The sequence below is a fragment of the Theropithecus gelada genome, chromosome 7b, assembly GCF_003255815.1.
Source record: "Theropithecus gelada isolate Dixy chromosome 7b, Tgel_1.0, whole genome shotgun sequence".
NCBI lineage: Eukaryota > Metazoa > Chordata > Mammalia > Primates > Cercopithecidae > Theropithecus > Theropithecus gelada.
The window spans coordinates 51,683,947-51,705,736 of record NC_037675.1 but is presented as its reverse complement, the minus strand read 5'-3'; the positions used below and the strand labels follow the sequence as shown (position 1 = coordinate 51,705,736).

General features: G+C 41.8%; 1 protein-coding gene across 2 annotated transcripts in view; it reads left to right on the top strand.

The window, feature by feature from the left end:
* Positions 1 to 21,790, top strand: part of CDKL1 (cyclin dependent kinase like 1) — a 66,702-nt gene that overhangs the window by 35,709 nt on the left and 9,203 nt on the right. For both annotated transcript variants that reach the window (XM_025392558.1, XM_025392560.1), the window contains 5 exons: positions 1,062 to 1,183; positions 15,398 to 15,470; positions 18,230 to 18,320; positions 19,214 to 19,414; positions 21,440 to 21,522. In XM_025392558.1, coding sequence (XP_025248343.1) covers positions 1,062 to 1,183; positions 15,398 to 15,470; positions 18,230 to 18,320; positions 19,214 to 19,414; positions 21,440 to 21,522 — 570 coding nt within the window. The remainder of the gene's footprint in view (positions 1 to 1,061; positions 1,184 to 15,397; positions 15,471 to 18,229; positions 18,321 to 19,213; positions 19,415 to 21,439; positions 21,523 to 21,790) is intronic.

Sequence of the window (21,790 nt, the reverse complement as noted above, 5' to 3'; positions counted from 1 at the left end):
GGCAGGCACTAGGGGGAGGAAGGAATGGGGAGTTAACGGGGGAAACTTAATGTGATAAAGCAGCACTTGATTGTAAAATTCTTATGGAAAATTATCTGGTGGCACTATCAAAGAATATTTGGAAAAAGAGGAGCAATCCACCAACTGTTAAACTGTACAACAGTAGGTAAAATGGACTGTAATTGTGATCTGATAGTGAATGGGCACGGCAGAAGGGACTCCATGATTGATACGTTTTCCTGTGATTTTTTTGGTCTTTCTTAGTGTAAGTCTCTTATTTTCATCTGCAGAAAAAAAGAGACCAGTGCCTAGTTGTAGTGTTTCTGATAGGATTATGTCCAGAAAGGGCCAGGAAGCTAGGTACAAGATTTATCTCTGCCAAAGCTCACATTCACTCCTGGGGTTTTTTTTTTTCCCCCCCTAGACACACATTTTCAGGCACATCTAATTGGAGAGTAAATAATGATGGAATGCCTGTTATGTACAGGGCCTGGCGCTGGAAGTACACCACCACAATTTTGATAAACAGAAGAACGTAGACCCTGATGCCGTCGTTCGTATATTCTATTGAATTTATCTATCATAGCTATTGATACCAGAGGACATTAAACAATTAACCGAACAATAATTACTAAGGATTACATATTATTTATTAATTACTTAGTAATTCTGAAAGAGTCATACTTCAGGGGGGCTTTTAGACATACAAGGCACTGAACTAGTTTGAGGAGATTAATGGAGACCCTAGGAAGGGACATTTGATCTGAACCTTGAAAGCTGAGTTTGTATTACCATCTCCCATCTGTCTTCATTCTTTTTTATTTTCCAGCCTTCTTATACCTCTCTTTGCCCTCACCAACCACCTGGGTTATAATCATCTTTCACTTACAAGCTACTGAGATATAGCTTGTAAAGAGTGGTAAGATGATACTGTTGACAGCCTCCTTCAATCCAAGAATGAAACTCTTAAAGGACAAACAACTTACTTTTTACTGGATCAAGATTAGAGAAAGCTGTCTTTCACAAGTCAAATTTAGTACCTTGTTTTTTTGTGTTTTCAGCAACTCAAGCATCCCAACCTTGTCAACCTCCTGGAAGTCTTCAGGAGGAAACGGAGGCTTCACCTGGTGTTTGAATATTGTGACCACACAGTTCTCCATGAGTTGGACAGATACCAAAGAGGGTGAGTGATCCATCCCTTACAAACAAAACAAAGACACACTGGGATTTGTCAGTGAAAAGTGGCAATGACTCTTTTTAAGACTAGGTAAGGCCAGGGGCGGTGGCTCATGCCTGTAATCCTAGCACTTTGGGAGGCTGAGATGGGTGGATCATCTGAGGTCAGGAGCTCAAGACCAGCCTGGCCAACATAGTGAAACCCCATTTCTACTAAAAACACAAAAATTAGCTGGGTGTGGTGGTGGGTGCCTGTAATCTCAGCTAGTTGGGAGGCTGAGGCATGAGAATCACTTGAACCCGGGAGGCAGAGGTTGCAGTGAGCCAAGATTGCGCCATTGCACTCTAGCCTGGGCGACAGAGCGAGACTCCATCAAAAAAAAAAAAAAAAAAAAAAGACTAGGTAAAAACAGCCAGTGTTTGGACAATATACTCTGCTGCTGAAGTGGACAGCAGAAAAATTACCAAAAATGTTAACAAAAGAGATAATAAATAGTCATTTTAATGAAGAAACCAGCAGAAGCATCATTAGATTGAACTTGATTTCTTTGGTACTTTATCTCTGCATAGAAGTGATCTCAGTCTCTAAGAAAAGGAAGGATATTAGTTAGTCTGTGCCTGACCAGGGAGGTAGAAGGGCTTGGAGATTGAAAGAAAGATTCCAAAAGCAATGGCTACTAGGAAGTTTGAGACTAAAACAAACATGGTATTTCATCAGAAACAATCTGGGTATCTAGTCTGCTGTATTACTTAGGATTTGTTTGGTTTCAAGTGACAAAAACCCAACTGAAGCAAGCATAGGTGAAAAACAATTGTGTTGTGACTGTAACTGGGAAGGGTGGGAGTGACTCCGGGGGCTCAGCTGATCTTACCACACATCTCTCTCTAGCATATGCAACATCTTTGCATGCATTGGAAGAATACTTGGCCAACAGACAGAGGCTTTGTCCGAGAAAAATAAAAGAGGAGGAGGGGGTCCCTTCCCGCAGTTGAGGGCAGCCTCTTGCAGGGTGAGAAGACTGGATTCCAGCTCCCACCCACTCCTCAGCTGGGTGTTTTCAGGCAGGGCAGCATAGGTAGTGGCTGTTCTTTCTCTCACTCTCTCCCAGCCCTAATTCTTTTTCATTGTGCCTTGCAAATAAGCTTCCCTTATGTGGTGGATTTGGGAGGGCATGTGGGTGGCATGGGATGGAAGGAGTTTGGAAGGGAAAAGTACAAAATGGCCACGGGCTTACATCAATCAATATAGCTGTTCTAAAAGAAAGGAAGTTCTAGAAGAAGGTAGCATCTGCACATTAAGTCCAGTGGAACTCCGATTGGCTAAGCTCAGGTGACGCAACTGTCCGTGGGGCCAGTTACTGTGGCTAGAGGAAGAGGATGGAATGATTAGCAGGTCCTGGGAGATACTATTCAAAGAGGGTTTCATGGTGAAGGTGGCCTTGGAGTTGAAAGGGGAGGAGACTTTAGATAAGGTAACCAGGGATGAAAAATATCCCATCCTTTCCTTTTTTGGCTGTGTTCCTGGGAGCCCAACTTTGGCTGGGGACAATATGAAGAGTGGATTATAGATTAGAGCCACAGAATGGTGTCCCATCCCATGGAATGTGAATGGCTCCCATTCACACTTCAGTGGCTGGAGGCTGAGGCTCCTCCAACAACTCTTTCAAGTCTTTGCCAGGGGCTTGCTCTGCCACGTGGTGATGATTATATATGATCTGCCGTGACCTTCAGGCAAACAGAATGGAAGTGGCTTGTGGTTTGATAGTGACCATAGCACAGACTTTTCATGTTTCAGAATGTTAATTTACATAGCCAGAGAGAGCCAAGAGGACAGACACTTCCCTTCAGAAAGTCATTGATACAGAGAAATTATGTTTTCAAAGGAGAAAACATTTCGTATGTTGATATTTGATCTTTTGACGGCTTGCAAGTGACACTTCAATTAAACTTATTAATATAAGTTACTCATGGCTATGTGGTAGCAGAGGGATGTTACAGGGAATTTGATTAATCATGTCGAATGACTTGGGAACACTGATTTGTGGGAGTCAAAAGCAATGGAAGTCAGCTCTTTTTTTTGGCATATAGTTTGAGCAGAATAAAAAGGGTGATTACAGTTTGAAAGCAGATTTTTAAAAACTCCACTGGCTAAAATATGTTATATATGTTCCAGGAAACAGAAAATGCTTTAATATGGGAGTGGGAGAAAACAGAAAGACCTATAGGTAAATGTGTGGTTAATTAGAAGCAACCTCATTTCCAAATGGTAAAATGCTATGGTTTGCCAAATATAAGATTTACTTAAGGAAATCTTAAGGAAATCAAATGTAAGATTTCCTTAAGGAAATCAGCCCCCGACAGGCCTCAGTGTGCATTGTTCCCCTCCAAGTGTCCATATGTTCTCATTGTTCAGCTCCCACTTATAAGTGAGAACATGTGGTGTTTGGTTTTCTGTTCCTGCATTAGTTTGCTGAGGATAACAGCTTCCAGCTCCATCCATGTCCCTGCAAAGGACATGATCTCATTCCTTTTTCTGGTTGCACAGTATTCCATGGTATGTATGTACCACATTTTCTTTATCCAGTCTACCATCATATGAAAACTTTTTAATTTAGAGACATCATACTATAAAATAAAATTTTGTAAGCACATTCACAGTAAAGGTGAGTTAGCATTATCTGTGTGACCTTGGGCAAATTGCTTACAGGTGTCTTCACCTGTAAAAATGAGAGTTTAGGACTAGGGAAAGTTTAAGGGGACTTCTAGATGTATAATGCTATGAATTGGTGATCAAGTACCCTAGGGGTCAGAAGACTTCGGTTATCTTTCAGTTTCATATTTGATCTATTAGACAATATCAACAAAGGATAAGCTACTGATGCTGATGTTGCCAGGTTGGGTTACCAGCCTGCTTGGTTCCAGGTGGGGTCCCCTTAGGTTAGTATACTCACCCTCAGAATGCCCTGTGATCACTTCTTATATTTCTAAGTACAGATTTCTAAAATACAAAGTTGAGCATGCCACCCTCTACATAGAATCCTTTAATAGCTCCCCAAAGCTTACTGGTATGGGGAAATGCCCCCAGCATGAGATACAAGATCTTACTCTACCACCCCACTCCCCACCAGTTTGCCCATAATACATGGCCCGTCCTACCAAATTGCTTGCATTCTAGGGTTCAGGACATGCTGTTTGCTTAGCAAGCATGGGTTTCCCTACTTTCTCTACTCTGCCTGGAAAACTCCTGCTGTCCTTACAGCTCACATATGACTCCCTTATGATGCCTGCCAGCACACTGGCCTCTATAACATCTTCTGGGATTATTTATTTACATATCCCATTTGCCCAGTATACTATACAATCCGCAAGGGCAAGAGCTGGGCCTTTCTCACCTGTGTATTCTCAGTGTCTTCTAGCTGCATATTTGGCACTTGGTACACTCAGTACTTGTAGAATGACTGAATTAGCAAACCAATAAATTGATAGTTACAAAATGATTTTGGAGAAGAATAATCATAACAAGGTTTGGATTTTCATTTTAAAAATTACTTTAATTTAAAATTTCTAAAGCCTAATATTGTCAAAAAAGATTATAAAGTACACTGCTGGAGCAACCTGTCCAGAAGGCAATTTGGCAATCAATGTATGGTATTAAAAGTCTTAGAGGCATTATCTTAAACCCAGCAAGTCTACTTTGAATGATTTACCATAAGAAAATATTTGAATATATGTGCAAAAACTTAGTTACAAAAGTATTTATTGTTATGGGATATTTTAAAGTATTGTTTATAAAGAAAAAATTGCCATCAACTGAAATATTTAACAATAGAGAATCAGTTAAGTAAATTATGATAAAGTTTTATGATAGAATACAGTGGACCCATTAAGAATAATGCTTATATTAATAGATAAAACATATATTGACATAGGAAAAAGTTCATGAGTGCTTGTCAAATGAAAAAAATTATACTCTAATAAAAATACATATCATTTCATTTTCATAGAATTTATATGTAGATGGGAAAAAAGTAATAAATCTGAACATTACTAGTGATTAGTTATGATTGTTATTGATATTTTTCATTTTATTTGTGCTTTTATATTTTTCATGTTTAATTTATTACTATAGTAATGTTTTAATGTTTAGTTATTAAAAATAATTCTTGCCAAATCAGACTCAAAGACTTCTCATTTGAACCTGAAATGGACACTAATTCATCTTCTTATTAAAATGCTTGTAACTTCTGGTACTCCCTTGGAAAGCTTTTGGAGAAGATCCAACTTCATGTTGCTACTAACACAAGCAAGTTTACACCACAAGATATGTATCCTGTTACAGTAAGAGGAATACATGTCAATTATAATTCCCAGTGCTTAGGTTTATGTTTTTATAATTGTCCCCAATCACAACCATTTCTTATCTTATATAGAACTTAAAAAGCTTTGAATCTATTATTCTATAAATGATTGATCTCCCTGTGTCAAAGTTTTACAAATAACTGGTTTGGATGTTTTCTCCTTATTTTTCTGCCTACCTGTATGTTCAGCCAGACATAAGACTTCATTGATTCTTTCCTGCACAGATTTAATTACCACCAGTTCCTCCTCTGAATAACATAGTTTGTTCAAGGAACATCTCCTGGGTAATGTACATTACCGCAAGTTTTCGGTTTCTGACAGTGAAATTCCAGAAATGTTATCTTTTATAGATTAAAAATGATACGTTGTTTGTTGCAAATTTTTAAAGCAACACAGACATTGAAATGAAGGGCTGGGGGCGGTGGCTCACACCTGTAATCCCAGCACTTTGGGAGGCCGAGGTAGGCGGAACTTAAGGTCAGGAGTTCAAGACCAGCCTGGTCAACATGGTGAAACCCCGTCTCTACTAAAAATACAAAAATTAGCTTGGCGTTGCGGTGGGCACCTGTAATCCTAGCTACTCAGGAGGCTGAGGCAGGAAAACTGCTTGCATCTGGGAGGCGGAGGTGGAAGTAAACTGAGATAGCGCCACTGCATTCCAGCCTGGGTGACAAGAGCAAAACTCCATCTCAAACAAACAAAAAAAATTGAAATGAACAAAATCAATAGCTTTACATACTGTTCTGCATTTATTTTGTTTTTTATTTAGTTAAATAAATTAGTTAATTTTAGAAACGGGGTCTTGTTGCTATGCTGCTCAGGCTAAACCTTAACTCCTGGCTCAAGCGATCCTCCTGTTCTAGCCTCCTGAGTAGCTGGGACTACAGGTGTCTGCCACCACACCAGGCTGCATTTTTTAAAAATGTACTCTGAAGCTTTCTCCCTATCTGTGCATATCTACCTTTATGTTTTAAAAATGGCTGTATAGAATTCCATTGTATGAATATACCATGATTTCTTAGTTCAATCTCCTGTTGATAAATACTTAGATTGTTTCCAGTTATTTTCTATTACTAACCATGCTACAGTGAACAACCATTTTCGTAAATATTTTTTTAGGATAAATTCCTAGTAATATATTCTTTTTTTACAAGAGTTTGGCCAGACCCCCAGCCCTTCCCATTTTTGTGATAGCCTTGTGTAGAAATGAAGTCTTGATGAATGCCAACTGTTTGATGATCTGTGTCACAAATATTAGACAAACAGCAGTGGAAAGAATGAAGAATGACTTCTGTAATTGAGAATGCTAGACAGAGATATATGTTATTTCTTCATCATCTCGGAAGAATTTCACATTTCTGAAGAATTTTTAAAAATCAGTTTGATGTCTTCACTTTCATATAGACATTTCTCTCTGTCCAATTTTGTTATTAGGACATTAGGGTCACAATACAGCCTCCCCTAAAAACTTGGAGAGACAAAGATTGCTCTCTGAAAGTTATTTTGTGAAACGAACACATAATGCATCAGGGCAGAGATATGTAAAGCAACCTTAAAGAGACAGAATGACTGCTAGGCTTGTTAGATTTGACTGACTCTATGTTTTATCTAATGATAAATTCTTCCTGATGTGCAGATGGATGCAGTTAAGTGCTCTCAGTTTAACAGCAATGACCTGTCAAATTGCCAACTTTCCCTCATCCAAATTCTTTGCTCATCATTCTGATTATAACTTGACTTTATGAAATTGTCTACAAAGAAAGCATGAGCTAGTACTCAGAATTTGGGCACGGGTGAATATGATGGCACTCTAGTTTTATATGTCAGGCTAGTTAATTTGTTTAATGTTCACTTGCCCCTTTGAAATGGATACTGTCTTGGTGTGCTGACAAAATTGAGTGTCTGTGTCTGCAAGCCTGAAGACGGTGAAGGCAGCCAAGCTTTTCCAAACGAAGCACCACATTCTCTGTGTTCTGTGATGAGATGGCTGTTTTTCCCCTCAATTCTATTCTTCGCTTAATATTCTTTTCTATGTATTTTCTATATATGTTGCATTATAATCTTTAGCTCTATTGTCAATGACTATAAAATATTACATTAAGTTTGTTATGTCTCACCATTCCTCTCTGGTTGGATACTGAGGTCATTTTCAGTGTTTGGTTTGATAATGATTCTGGTATAAAATTTTCCTACAAATAGATTTTTCTTCTTTTGTAATTTTCCTTTAAAAGTTCTCAAAGTGGTACTCTTGAGTTGTAAATTTTGCCAAATGGAACCAATTTACTTTCTCACCAAAGATATGGATTTATATATAAATTTTTTCCTTATAGTCGTGCTACCTTAGGTTCTATTATTAAAATATTTGGCCGGGCGCGGTGGCTCAAGCCTGTAATCCCAGCACTTTGGGAGGCCGAGACGGGCGGATCACGAGGTCAGGAGATCGAGACCATCCTGGCTAACCCGGTGAAACCCTGTCTCTACTAAAAAAATACAAAAAAAAAACTAGCCGGGCGAGGTGGCGGGCGCCTGTAGTCCCAGCTACTCGGGAGGCTGAGGCAGGAGAATGGCATAAACCCGGGAGGCAGAGCTTGCAGTGAGCTGAGATCCGGCCACTGCACTCCAGCCTGGGCGACAGAGCGAGACTCCGTCTCAAAAAAAAAAAAAAAAAAAAAAAAAAAAAAAAAAATTTGATGGATGAATTTTATCAATATGTAAGGAAGAAATAACAGTAACCCTACCCAAACTCTTTCAGAAAATTTGAGAAGGAACATTTCCCAAATCATTTTATGAGGCCACTATATGCTGATGCCAAAACCAGACAGACATTTCTAGAAAAGAAAATGACAGATGAATATTACTCAAGAATTTAGGTAAAACACCCTTAGCAAAATTGTTAGCAAATCAAATCCAGCAGTATAATGTAATATAAAAGAGTGATTAATATATCTCAAAATATCAATTTTTAGACATCAAAGGCTTTCTATTATGACAGATGAAAATTCAGCTCCCTGAAATCACTCTCCCCTCTGCTTCCTATTCTAATCCTCCAAAATAGTTACATTAATGTTCACTGCTCCCATTATTGTGCCTATGTAAATATTACTTATAGCTGAGCATTGTACCATACTATGGCTTCGTTTTCTACTTTTTCCTCAAATTAACACTTGTCTTATTTTAAAATGTGCTTAACATTCTTTAATCCTGTTGCTAATTCCCTCCCCTCACCATTTTTGGGGTTTTTTTTTTCTCTCTTTTTTTTTTTTTTTGAGACAAGGCCTCACTCTGTCACCCAGGCTGGAGTGCAGTGGCCCAATCATAGCTCATTGCAACCTCCACCCCCCAGACTCAAGAAATCCTCCCACCTCAGCCTTCTAAGTAGCTGGGACTATAGGTGCCTGCCACCATGCTTGGCTAATTTTTTGTATTTTTTGTAGAGATGGGGTATCACAATGTTGCCCAGGCTGGTCTCAAACTCCTGGGCTCAAGCAATCTGCTCACCTCAGCTTCCCAAAGTGCTGGGATTATAGGCATGAGCCACTCACTGTGCCCCACCCCCACTCATTTTAATAGCCTCTCAATGTACATTTTCACAGGATAGTTACATCAGGTAATCTGTCAGTTCCATTTTTTTCTTGGTAATGTCTGACCTTTAAGCCTCCTTCTCCTTCTGTCTGGCTTGTTGTACTCAAGAACTGCTGTCGAGCTGTGTCCCTTGGATTTCCCTTTGCCATTGTCCTTGTAATTCCTGCTGCATTTCTCTGTGGTCAGATTCATTACTTCCTGGATTTCTTGTCTTCCTGTTTCTGGGTTTACTTGCTTATTTTGACCAAGTACATCCATCTCTAACTGGTTAAAAAAATGATATAATCACACAGAAATCTAGACTCCAGGGATTTCAAATGACACCACCCCCCTTCCCCTGGCCCACACCCTTCCTTAGAATCAAGCAGTTGGGAGCCCTTTATGTTCCTGAGGGGTGAAATAAAATTCCCAAAGCAGGCAGGTCTTCCATGCCACGAGGTCACACCAGTGGAGATCTCAGCAGTGTGCCTGTTCTCCACATCTTCCCACTAGCGAAAGATGGATTCCATTCCCCCCTCCCCAGAAGAGGTGCCTCTGGGTAGCTGGGCAACAGCCCAGTGGCCTCTGGAGGGGCAACTGGAGCTCTCAACAACGCAACTGAACTGAAGACCTCAAGGAAGACCACCTGACTACCTATGGAAGTGCCTTCTTGAGCACCTTCCGTCTTGGTGTGGGACAGAAAGGAAAAGGGGGATCCTTGCTTGATTTTTCTCATACCTTGCCCAGACTCTCATATCTAGGTCTGGGGAGCTGACATCTTCAGGAGTTTAAAGCCCACCAGACCAGGCCCAGCTGACTGGGAGTCCAAAAGGCCTGAGCTGGATCCTGTCGCGCTCCCTTGGAGCACTATTTACTAGGAAGGAAAGCTGGGGATATATATGGCTCATCTAAAGTTCAATCACCTAATCCCATGGCAGAGAAGAACCAGGCCCAGGAGAACAGCTCATGCCCCTTCTTCTCTCATAAGTTAAGGTTGAGCTTATATATGATTGCTCTGAAAGGAGAGCTTGCTTTTGAGCTCGAAGGGCTATTAAAGGGAGTAAAGAATGAGAGGGAATTGAGCCCCTTCTCTTCATGCCTGTTCTAGCCCTTCCCCACTCTGCCCTAGAGCTCAGCCACAACCACTATTTACCACCAATGTGGAAACAAATACCTTAAGGTGGAATGAGTTCCCTAGCCTTGCTAGCACAAGCTACAATTTTAAGAACATCTTCCTTAGGCCAGGCATAGTGGCTCATGTCTATAATCCCAGTGTTTTGGGAGGCCAAGGCAGGAGAATCACTTGAGCCCAGGAGTTCAAGACCAGCCTGGGCAATACAGTAAGACCCCCATCGCTACAAAAATTTAAAAAGTATTGGCCAAGTGCAGTGGCTCACGCCTGAAATCCCAGCACTTTGGGAGGCTGAGATGGGCAGATCACCTGAGGTTTGAGACCAACCTGGCCAACCATGGCCAACATGGTGAAACCCCATCTCTACTAAAAATACAAAAATTAGCTGGGTATGTGGACATATGCCTGTAATCTGAGCTACTCGGGTGGCTGAGGCAGGAGAATTGCTTGAACTCAGGAGGCGAGAGTTGCAGTGAGCCAAGACAGCATCACTGCACTCCAGCCTGGGTGACAGATGGAGACAGTGTCTCAAAAAAAACAACAAAACAAAACAACAACAACAAAAAGACAAGAGAGAAGAACAAAGGACATCAAAACATCTGCCTAAGCCTGAAGGGTCCAGCTAGTCACCCAGACTCTTCCAGAGCTGTTAAGTTTGTTGAATATATTCATATTTATTTGAGGTGGCATGAGGCAGAGGGCATGGCAATGACATCCCTCACTGTGCCTGACTCTTGTGTCACACTGTCCTGTCCAGATGGGTTGCTTTTGCCACGTGGAGTGCAGTTATCCTGTCATCTCCCTCTGCCATCCTCCCAGAGACTCCTGCTGCTTCCTTCCTGCGTTGGGTCTCCAACCCATATAATCTTCTTTGTAAAGGACTGCTCCTTTTTGGTGGACTGCATCCATGAGGGGCTTCTTGAGAAACAGTAGATGAGAGATACAGGAAGAAATAAGAAGTTGAGACCTTGCCCTTGCATGCTTTATTCCATCCTCACACTGGATTGGTATTTTGTTTGGGTATAGGCTTGTTTGTTGGTTTTTGGTTGAAGATAATGTTCCTTCAAAATTTTGAAGTCATTATTTTAGTGTATTCTATCTTCTAGTGCCAAGAAGCCTGATGCCATTCTATTTTCTGCTCTCTTTTGAAGTCCTGTTTCTTTTTCCAGAAACTTGTAGGAGCTCTTTGTGCTCAGTGTTCTTGATTATGAAACTCATGAGTGGGTCTTGATTTTCATCCGTTATCCTGGCACTTGCTGGGCCTTTTCTGCCTCAGAAAAAGTTTTTTGAATTGTTTTGTTATTGACTTCCTGTTCATTGTTTTACCTATTTTCTTTTTCTCAACCTCTATTATTTGGGTGTGGACTCTTGAACTGGTCCTCTCATTTTCTCGTAGTATCATGTTCTTATTTCATGGATACAACAGCTTTCATTTTCTCTCTGAGGATATTAATGGTATTTTAAAAAGTTCTCTTCACCCTCCATAATTTCTGTTTCTTTTAAGTTGCTTTTTTTGTTTGTTCTGGTCTTCCACTTTCTTACTAGAGGCTTTTCTTGGGCATCATATAATCTCTGGTCGTATGCTCATAGTTTAGAATAAGGAACTATTGGAAGCTTTGAGCTTCACTATGGTTTTCTAGCTGGGCCATTTGCTGGCGGAACTCCAGTGTCGGAATCTTCAGATCTTTCCCTCCGAGCTTCTCCCAAAGAAGTCTTTGAATATTGTGCCTGGAGAGAGTGAAGTCTGCCTGCTGGATTTCTCAGAGTCCAGCAAGGGAAGAGGGATGGGGAATCTCAGCATTCAGCATTTCGTATGTGTACAGTCCTTTAATCCCGTTTTCAGAACAGTATCCACATTTTCAGAACAGTATCCACAATCTCACCTATGCCCAATGTCCTCTGCTTTATCCTCTCCGGAAACAAAGCTCCAGCCTTCTGCCTGGTAGTGGAGAGTGTTTCCCTATGGGCAAATAATGGAAGAGGGGATCTAGGGATTTAATTATTTCCTAAACAGTTTTTCCCATACTCCTTAGCTCCTCGTTCCATAGAGACCTTGGCTGCTGCTTCCTGAGCCTTTTGAGGATTCTTTCTGGATAAATTGGTTGGTTCTCCACCTTCCCTCTCCTGGCTTAGATTTTCGCTTTCTAGGATTGTTAAGTTAATTATCTTTCATTCAGTTGCTTTCTGGATTCCACATTGTGTTGCTGTTATCTCTTCCCCTGTCATCTCTGACCTTGTGAGGTTTTGTCTTTAAAAGTCTTCAGCGTAGTTCTAGTCAGGTTTCGCGACGGAATGAAATTAACTGGGCTTGCTCAGTCCCTCACCTTAATTCAGAAGTCCTTTGACGCACTTTCTTCAGTTGGTTCTGTGACACTGTATTCTCCTGAGTGTTGTCTTATTCACTTGATGCTCTCAACTCAGGTGCCCTTGTGGGGTCCCCTTCCTCTTTCTGCCCTCTCTGTGGTGAAGGGTCACAGCTTCCTTCCGAGCTCCTCTTCTTTAGCTGAATTCACCCTTAATTGGCTTCATTCAGTCCTAGGCCCCAAATACCACCCATAGGCTATGCTTCTCAAACTCATATTTCCAGCCTGACCTTCCTTCTGAATGTAGAATCGCTGACTCCGAGTCTTCCCTTGGGTGTCCAGTAAGCATTCCCTTCCCCCAAACCAGTTTCTCCTCCAGTGTTCTTCTGAGTAGAAGGCACCACCGTGTACCAGTTACTCAAGCTAAAAACCTGATGTCATTCCTTGATTCTTCTCTTTCTCCCACATCCAATCCCTCAGAAAATCCTGGAAGCTCTATTTTAAAAATATAGCCCCAATCTGGCCACTTCTCACCACTTTAACCACTATTTTAGATGTTCCCTTAACCAGAGAAGCTTTCTGGGCCACCCTATATAAGGTGGTCCACCCCTTCTAGCACAGCACTCTCACGCTGTCTCTCTCTCTCTTTCTGTCTCTCAATCCAACACCATAGAACATATTCTATCTATTTTTTTGCCTTTTTATAGTTGTAACTCTCTTCTCCAACAGTGAAGACCTGGCCCCTCTTAAATCTGAGTGTTTCAGCTAAAAGGGATCTCAGAGGCTGAGGCCTCTGCATTCCAGAAAAGAAACTGAATAAAGAGTCAAGTGAGTAGCCAATTCAAGATGATGCTAAGTAATTTGTACAGAGCTTTTACATTTGAGAATTTTGTAATTCTGGGGATTAAATGTGCTGGGGATTAGAGGAGCAATAATGATATGCAACTATAACTTACTTTTATATGCTCCTTTTATGTAATTTATCTGGGGAAATGTTTGTAGGAACTAAAGTTCCCTGGTACTGGTAACTCTATATTAATACTTAATTTGCAGGAGGGGCATGGTGGCTTACGCTTGTAATTCCAGCACTTTGGGAGGCTGAGGTGGGCGGATCGCTTGAGGTCAGGGGTTTGAAACCAGCCTGGCCAACATGGTGAAACTCTGTCTTTACTAAAAATACAAAAATTAGCCAGGCGTGGTAGCACACGTCTGTAATCCCAGCTACTCGGAGGCTGAGACAGGAGAATTGCTTGAACCTGGAAGGTAGAGTTTGCAGTGAGCTGAGATTGTACCACTGCACTTTAGCCTGGGCGACAGAGCAAGACTCTGTCTCAAAAAAACAGAACAAAACAAAACAAACACCCAAAAACCTAATTTATTGAATAATCAAGATATATTCCATTTTTCTGGATAAAATGTAGAAGCTACTTGGAAGGTTGAGGCAAGATGATCCCTTAAGTCCAGGAGTCCAAAGTTCAGTGAGCTATGACAGCACCACTGCCTCCAGCCTGGGCAGCAGAGCAAGACCCTGTCTTTTAAAAAAAAGTAAAAAGTGGAGGCTAATGTCTCCTCTTAGTTGCATTTTTCTAAGCCTTTTTTCTCGACAGTGACTTTTTCTAGTGTCTATGCCTATATGCAGCTCAAACAAGGAAAAGAGAATTTGGAGAGAAGCAACTTCAAGCCCAGGGACACAGCCCTGGTCCAGTCATGTCCCAACTAGCCTTCCTGGAAATGGCCTCTTCCTTTCCTTCATGTGATCCCACTCTCTGCTCAAATACCCCCCGATCTGCCTGAAAGGATTTCCTGAACTTCTGGCCTGTGACAACAGTGGCCTTGTAGCTTCTCTCAGAGGCTGGAAGTGACTTTTTGTGGTCCCCTTAACACAGCTACTCAAGTTCCTCCCTGATTTACGTATTCGTTTTGGCTGACGACCACAGCAACACTGTGGAATGTTTGATTTATCAAAACAGTAAGTCCAGTCAGCGGGTTGGGGTCTCAGAAAATAAATGCACTCTCTCTGTGGTTCATTTCTTACACTCCCTGCCTTGGTTTGTTGTTGTTGTTTTAAATGCTTCCAGGCGATGTGCCTCTTTCTAATTCACAAGAAGTACTTGCTGGGACTACTGGTTGCCCTGGTAATATAAGATGTGAGTTAGGGAAGAAGTACTGGGAGCAGTGGCTTGGAGTTTAGCTGCTGTGATGGAGAAGAGAGTAGAAAGATGTAAATGGGGTGCAGCTGGCTGCCATGGCAGCATGGGGAAAGAACCAGGATGCCTCGGGTTATTAGATTATTATTAACATTTGTTACATGGTTTGCAACGTAAAGTTCTTCGCTATAATCAGTAAAGTCTTCATTATCTAAACAAACAAACAAACAAACAACAGCAATGCTGCTCTGAGAGACCATGTGCCCACACATGGAAGATGAGTCCTGCTTCAAGGCCGGTTTGGGGCAACTTGAGAAAATAAACAGCATCTTTTGTGCTGAATAGTAACTAACTTTACATCAACAAAAAATTCCTTGTAGAAATGGAGCTCAAGTTACCAGGCAGTCTCCCAGTGGTGTCACAGATGTTTGAGACAGGTGGTTATAAATACTTGTTGAAATCCTGTAGGTTTTCATATCCTTACCTATAGAAGTAGATGTTTGCATTTTTGTTAACCTGTTGTCCCTAGAATTCAGCGGTGTGCTGGTCACATATTTTTACATTTTGGATTCACGGAATGACTGTTTGATGAGTAAGATGACTATGTGTCACCTAGGGTTTTTCACTACTAAAGCCTATCTTGGTTTATTTTTTCTTTTCTTGAGCTGAATTTCATGGCTACACTAAAGAATGTGTTTGTGCTGCTTTATTTTTATTAGGGTACCAGAACATCTCGTGAAGAGCATAACTTGGCAGACACTGCAAGCTGTAAATTTTTGCCATAAACACAATGTAAGTCTCATGATCTCTTTTGAAAAGTGAGAAGGCTCCCCTTAAGCTGAGGTGGAGCCTTGTACAAAGTTTATATCACACTTTTGTGGGTAAAATTTTTTACCCAAATCTTCATAAGCCTGATTGGGTAAGTAGAGGCTAAAAATGCCAACCTAGCTATTCCTTCTTGCTCAGGTTATACAAAATATGCATTTTTATGATTTTAAGAAACTAGTGCCAGGCATGGTGGCTCCTGCATGTAATCCCAGCACTTTGGGAGGCCAAGGTAGGCAGATCACTTGAGCCCAGGAGTTCGAGACCAACCTGGACAACATGGCAAAACCCTGTCTCTACAAAAAATAAAAAAAATTAACTGGGTGCGGTGGTGTGTGCCTGTGGTCCCAGTTACTCAGGAGGCTGAGGTGGGAGGATTGCTTGAGCTGGGGAGGTGGAGGCTGCAGTGAGTCAAGATCACACAACTGCACTCCAGCCTGGATGACAGAATGAGACCCTGTCTCAAAACACACACACACACACACACCCCAAAAAATTATTCATATATTTATACTGCTTAGAAACTACTCAGATTTAAGGTAGAACCCCATTCACTTGGAGTCTATGTGATCTTGTACTCCCAAAAGGCTGTGAAATTGGGGGAAACCCCAGGTGATTCATGCCTGCTTGGTTGCAGTATGCCAGTTGCAGTAGGTGGAACCCCAAACCCAGTGCAAAGTGCTAGTGTCTGCTTTGGTGAGATAAGAGTGTCAAGTCTGGAACCAAGCAACCCATTGAAAGCCTGTGACACTTCTGGCCACAGGTGGCTGGTAGAGGCATAGTAGACTATTGCCCAGGTGACGTGACTTCACAGAGGCTGGGAAGCCTGCTGCTCCATCCAATACAACACTGCCCACTGCCTGTGCATAGAAACCAGATTTCAAAGTTAGAGCTTCATTTTGACCATGAGTGCAATTTCACTGCAATATTTTATCCTACTCAACTGCCAGGGTCAATTTAGGTGGTAGGGCTAAATCTCCTTCTTTATATTGTTCCGAATGATTTCTCCTGATGCTGCATTCCTGGAAGGAGGAAGTATGAGAGTAGACAGCACTTCTCCCTGAGGAGCCTCCAACTAGCTAAAGCTATAATCCTTGTCATACACAGGGGAGAGTGGACACCCATATTGTTAGTTACTGTGACTTAGCACTCTCTTGAGAGCAGGTTTTAGGATTGGGGAGCAAGAGAGACTGCACTAAGACCCTGGTAGGGCAGATCTGGGATGCTAAAAACAAATATAATACATACCACAGTTCCCTGGAGAGAGCCCCAGACGCCCTGTTTGGCTCCATGTGCTGATGGGGGTGGGTGCAGAAACTTGTAAAGAATTCCCAGAACAGAATAGGAGCACATACTTGCTTACAAGTACTTCTGACCATATGTCATCATGATATTCATGGTGTACCCATTTATAGCAATATGTGAAGCCACTGGTAAAAGAATAGAGATCTCAGGGATGTTAATTGCTAAGAACCAGATAGATTGTAATAAAATCCCAAAGTTGTTTTATTTCAACCCAAATTTTCCAGAATAATAAATACCTATGGGCAAACATGTCAATGATCTCTCATCCTGAAGGTCGTTTGGAGTGAGAACTGGTCATGTCCAAGAAGAACCCGAGTCCTCTCCAGGTTCTTAAGGATAACCCCAGGGTTTCAGGCTGCAGGCCAAAGAGGGTCTCTCAGGTTGCAGAACGATCTAGCATTCTTCTCCTGAGAGGAAAACACTTGGGAAAGAGGAAGATTATTAGGGACCCTGAGCAGTATTTTGACCCAACTTTAAAAGAAAAAAAAATGTAATTGTTAATTAGGTTGTTGATTTGTTCTTTACCAAAGAAATTGTCGTGTAATGAGAAAATCATGTGAAGATTCTCAAACGTTCTTCTCTCTAATATCACCCGGTTAAAGAATGTTGGCTGTGGGCTGGAAACCACAGGTGACTTGAGTCTAAATTCTGGAGGGGGGGCCACATCCTGAGGGGTGGCTGCAGCTCTCAGAGCACTTGTGTGTGGGACAGAGCTGACATCTAGCGACTTTCCCCAGAGGGTGAGGGCTGCTGCCTACTCTTGTTTATCTTGTCAGGATGAATGTCAGAGCTGGAAGGGAGGTCTCTTGGCAAGCTGTGGTTGCCGCCCTTTGCTTCCAGCTTATCTCAGCAGGCTCAGGGCTTGTCCTGTTTACGAGGCCAACTGTATTCTGTTCACAGTTAAACAACTGAATTGTGAATTCTGCTTATGCACCAATGTGCAGCTCCTGCAACTGTGATGCAGCCTCACCCGGACCTTTCAACAATTTCCCTTTCACCTAGTACTGTTAGTTTAAACACAGGACACCCAGTTACATTTGAATTTCAGATAAACAAGCATAACTTTTTAGCATAAGTACATCCCAAGTGCTTGATGGTATGTATTATACTAAAAATTATTTGTTTATCTGAAATTCAAATGTAACTGGGTGTCCTGTATTTTTCTTTGCTGAGACTGGCTACCCTACTTTCATTTTCCTTTCACCCTTCTTGGTTCTTTTGGGCCTTTTAGGAATTTGGGATGATTCAGGCTCTGACAGGCTTGGTACTAGATTTATTTTAGGCTGCTCTTTTGCTGTTGTCCAATAGGCCAAGGAGAGATTTAGATGATTTATCCAATATTTGCTAAATAGTCAAGTGTTTCATTTATCTCATATATAGTTCAGCCTTAATATTGTTTTTGTTTTGATTTGTTACACTAGTGCATACATAGAGATGTGAAGCCAGAAAATATCCTCATCACAAAACATTCCGTGATTAAGCTTTGTGACTTTGGATTTGCTCGGCTTTTGAGTGAGTATTGACATTTTCTTTTGTTAAGTATAAAAGATGGAAAAGTTCTTGATACAATAAAGGATTTAAATGCTCTAGAAGTATACAAGCCAGTACTTGTATATTTAGGGCATAAGCATGCCATAAATTATAATTTTGTAATTCCTGAAAACGTGTAGATACATACAGTGGTTTACATATGTATGCTATCCATAAATTATACCACAGTAAAGCGGTTATTAAAAAGTATCTTACCTCCCTGATTTTTACCATTTCTTGCTAAAATAATACTTTTCAGAAGTGCTACTTTAGAATAGTGGCTTTCAACCTTGGAGGCAGATTAGAATCACCTGGGGGAACTTTTTTTTTTTTTTTTTGAGACAGGGTCTCACTCTGTTGCCCAGGCTGGAGTACAGTGGCACAGTTCACAGCCCACCACAGCCTCGACCTCCCCAGTTCAGGTGATCCTCCCACCTCAGCCTCCTGAGTAGCTGGGACTACAGGCATGAGCCACCACACCTGGCTAAGTTTTGAATTTTTTTTGTAGAGACAGGGTTTCACCATGTTGCCCAGGCTGGTCTCAAACTCCTGGGCCCAAGCAATCCACCTACCTCGGCCTCCCAAAGTGCTGGGATTACAAGCATGAGCTGCCGTGCCCAGGGAACTTTAAATTCTACGCCCAATAACACCCCCAGACCCTCCCCCCTTCTGTTTTAACTGGACTGAAGTGTGGCTTGAGCATCAGTAATTAAAATATATATATAAGTGATTTGAATGTGCAGCTAGAATTGAGAACCAGCGATATAGAATAAGGCCACAGGATTGGCGCAGGCTTGACTTCTGAGATCGCCCTCTCCCAGTTTTGATTCCAGCCTTCTGCTGCTCTTTGTTTTCCATGTTCCATCACTGGCCAGCTGGACCAAGTGACTACTATACAGACTACGTGGCTACCAGGTGGTACCGCTCCCCTGAGCTGCTGGTGGGGGACACGCAGTACGGCCCCCCAGTGGATGTTTGGGCAATTGGCTGTGTCTTTGCTGAGCTGCTGTCAGGAGTGCCTCTGTGGCCAGGAAAATCGGATGTGGATCAACTCTATCTGATTAGGAAGACTTTGGGTAAGTGGTGTTTTCGTCCTGCCTTTTGGAAAACTGGGTATTTCCCCAGGTTGGGGCAGGGCAGAGCCAAGTTCCCTGTCTCACCTAATGCCCTTTAAGGCATTAGTTAGGAAAGAGGAAAATTTGAAGCCTCATTTAAATGACTTCATTAAAGGTGGCCATATTTGTTTTAATTAAAAATAGTTAACAATTATTGAGTACTTACTCATTGTCCAAAAAAACCCAAGATTCTTGAGCAGTTTGGATCAAGTTAAAATGTTAATGACAATAACAACAATAAAAACTCACATTTCTGTAAGGGCTTAGCAGTTTACAGAATGCTTTCATGGTTTACCTCATTTATGACGATTTGTGTCATTCATTTGGATGTCCTTAACCCCAGCCTGCCTGACTAGTTTGGATTATTCAGACTCTACGGAGGATGATTCCCAGCCTTGTAAGTGTCAGGAGGAAGGCTAGTGCTAATGTCACGCAGCCTGTCTTGCTTTCCCGCCCCAGTGCCCTTTCCTTTCTCTCTAACCTCGGAGGCGGAGGGGAAGGGCAGGGGAGGAGAAGGGAGGGAAGGTGAGAGAAAAAAAAAAAAACCATCAGTATTGATTGCCCTCTTCCAAAGTCAGGGAGTTTAGACATAAACTCCCCTGACTCCCCTGAGTATCCCAGTTTAAAGTAAACTTTTCCTCCTCTAAACTCTTGTAGCAACTGCCATCGCCATGCCTTCCCTTGTAATCTTATCTTCGCAAAGATACTGTAAACTTCCTGATGGTGAGATCATGTCTTATATTTCTACTTACCCTCCACCAGTGTCTGCACATTGTAGGCAATAAATGTTTGTTGATAGCTTGACTTTGTCGAGTGACATGGAAGGTGCTTTGTAGGCCTTCCAGGGGCACTCAGCCTTTCTTGGCTGTGTTTCCTCTAGTGATTTTAGGACAGCCTTCCCATGTCACCCCTCTGGCACTGGAGGAAGAAGGTTATTAAGGTACAAGGAATTGTGCTCATGATGCAGCTCACTGAGATCTGAGGCAAGGCATTAGAGGGTGTGCTTTTTGGTTGCTCACCCAAAATGAGGTGAGGCAGCAGTTTTTGCATTTGAGTGCGAGGTAAATTTCTAGGATGCATCAGTAATTAGATAATTTGATACCCCGGAGTAGGAACTCCCACAGTGCCCTGGGAAATGGGCCTGGTTGTGCCCCAGGAGAACACTTTGAGTATCTCTCTATATTCTCTGAACAAAATCCCTCTTCAAGTATAATATAGAATTTTACATAAAGGCGATTTTAGCTGATGTGACGGAAATGTGGGCAGGAGGAGCTTCCTAGAGTCCCCTGAAATATAGAAATACTCTTTTTGTTTCATGGTGTCATATTGTAAGTGCTTCTAAACAGTAGATGAAATGGCACTTCCAAGTGATCGCTAATTGGTGAAATAAGAAAAGATGGTCCCAAATGTGGAAATGTATTTCTTCTAGCTAGAAAATCCATGATTTCTTCCCTCCTTTCCGTCCCCTTCCCTGCCTCCCTCCCTCCCTTCCTTCATACCTTCCTTTCTTCCCTCTCTTCCTTCTTCAAATATTTATTGAGTGCTTGCTGTATGTTAGACACTGTTATAAGTGCTAGGGCAATAACATTTTATCTTGACCTATCAGGATTCAGTTAATAGGATTTTGATTTGTGGTTATTGCCCTTTTGCTGTTTTTTTAAAAGGCATTATTTTATTTGTGTGTATGCGCTTCTGAGTTGTTTGGTTTGGGTTCCTTCAGTACACTGTAGGCTCTGAGAACAAGAACCTGAGAGCAAGAAGCTGTAGCCCTCAGTTTCTGTTGCTTGCCTCCTCTGTGCCTAACACAGTGTGCTGTCCACTGTAGGGATTGATACAGGTTGCCTGAATGCCTCTCCTTCTGATTGCCCGAGAACACTGCAGTGTCCATAGACATGGGCAAGACCAATACAGCATTGATGGAAGAAAACCATAGATCAGTGTTTGCTAACCAATTTTACTTACCTTTTTTTTTTTTCTTGTCCAAAGGGGATCTCATTCCTAGGCACCAGCAAGTGTTTAGCACGAATCAGTACTTCAGTGGAGTGAAAATTCCAGACCCTGAAGATATGGTGAGTGACCCATTTTGGAGAGAGCTCTGTAGGCCAGGCTAGCTAGGCTTTGGTCGTTATTCACCTCCCTGAGCCCCATGGCTCACCCTGCATTGGAGGTCAGTCTAAGAGAGAAAAAGAAAATTGGAGCAAATTGGCTAGCGAGACTTTAGCCTCAATGCTAATTTAGAGGCTGTTGATAACAAAGTCCAGCCAGCCTGTTGCACAGGAATGCAGAGCTGCCTGCCAGAGCCACACCTGTCCTTTATCATTTTTTAGCAGTTGAACC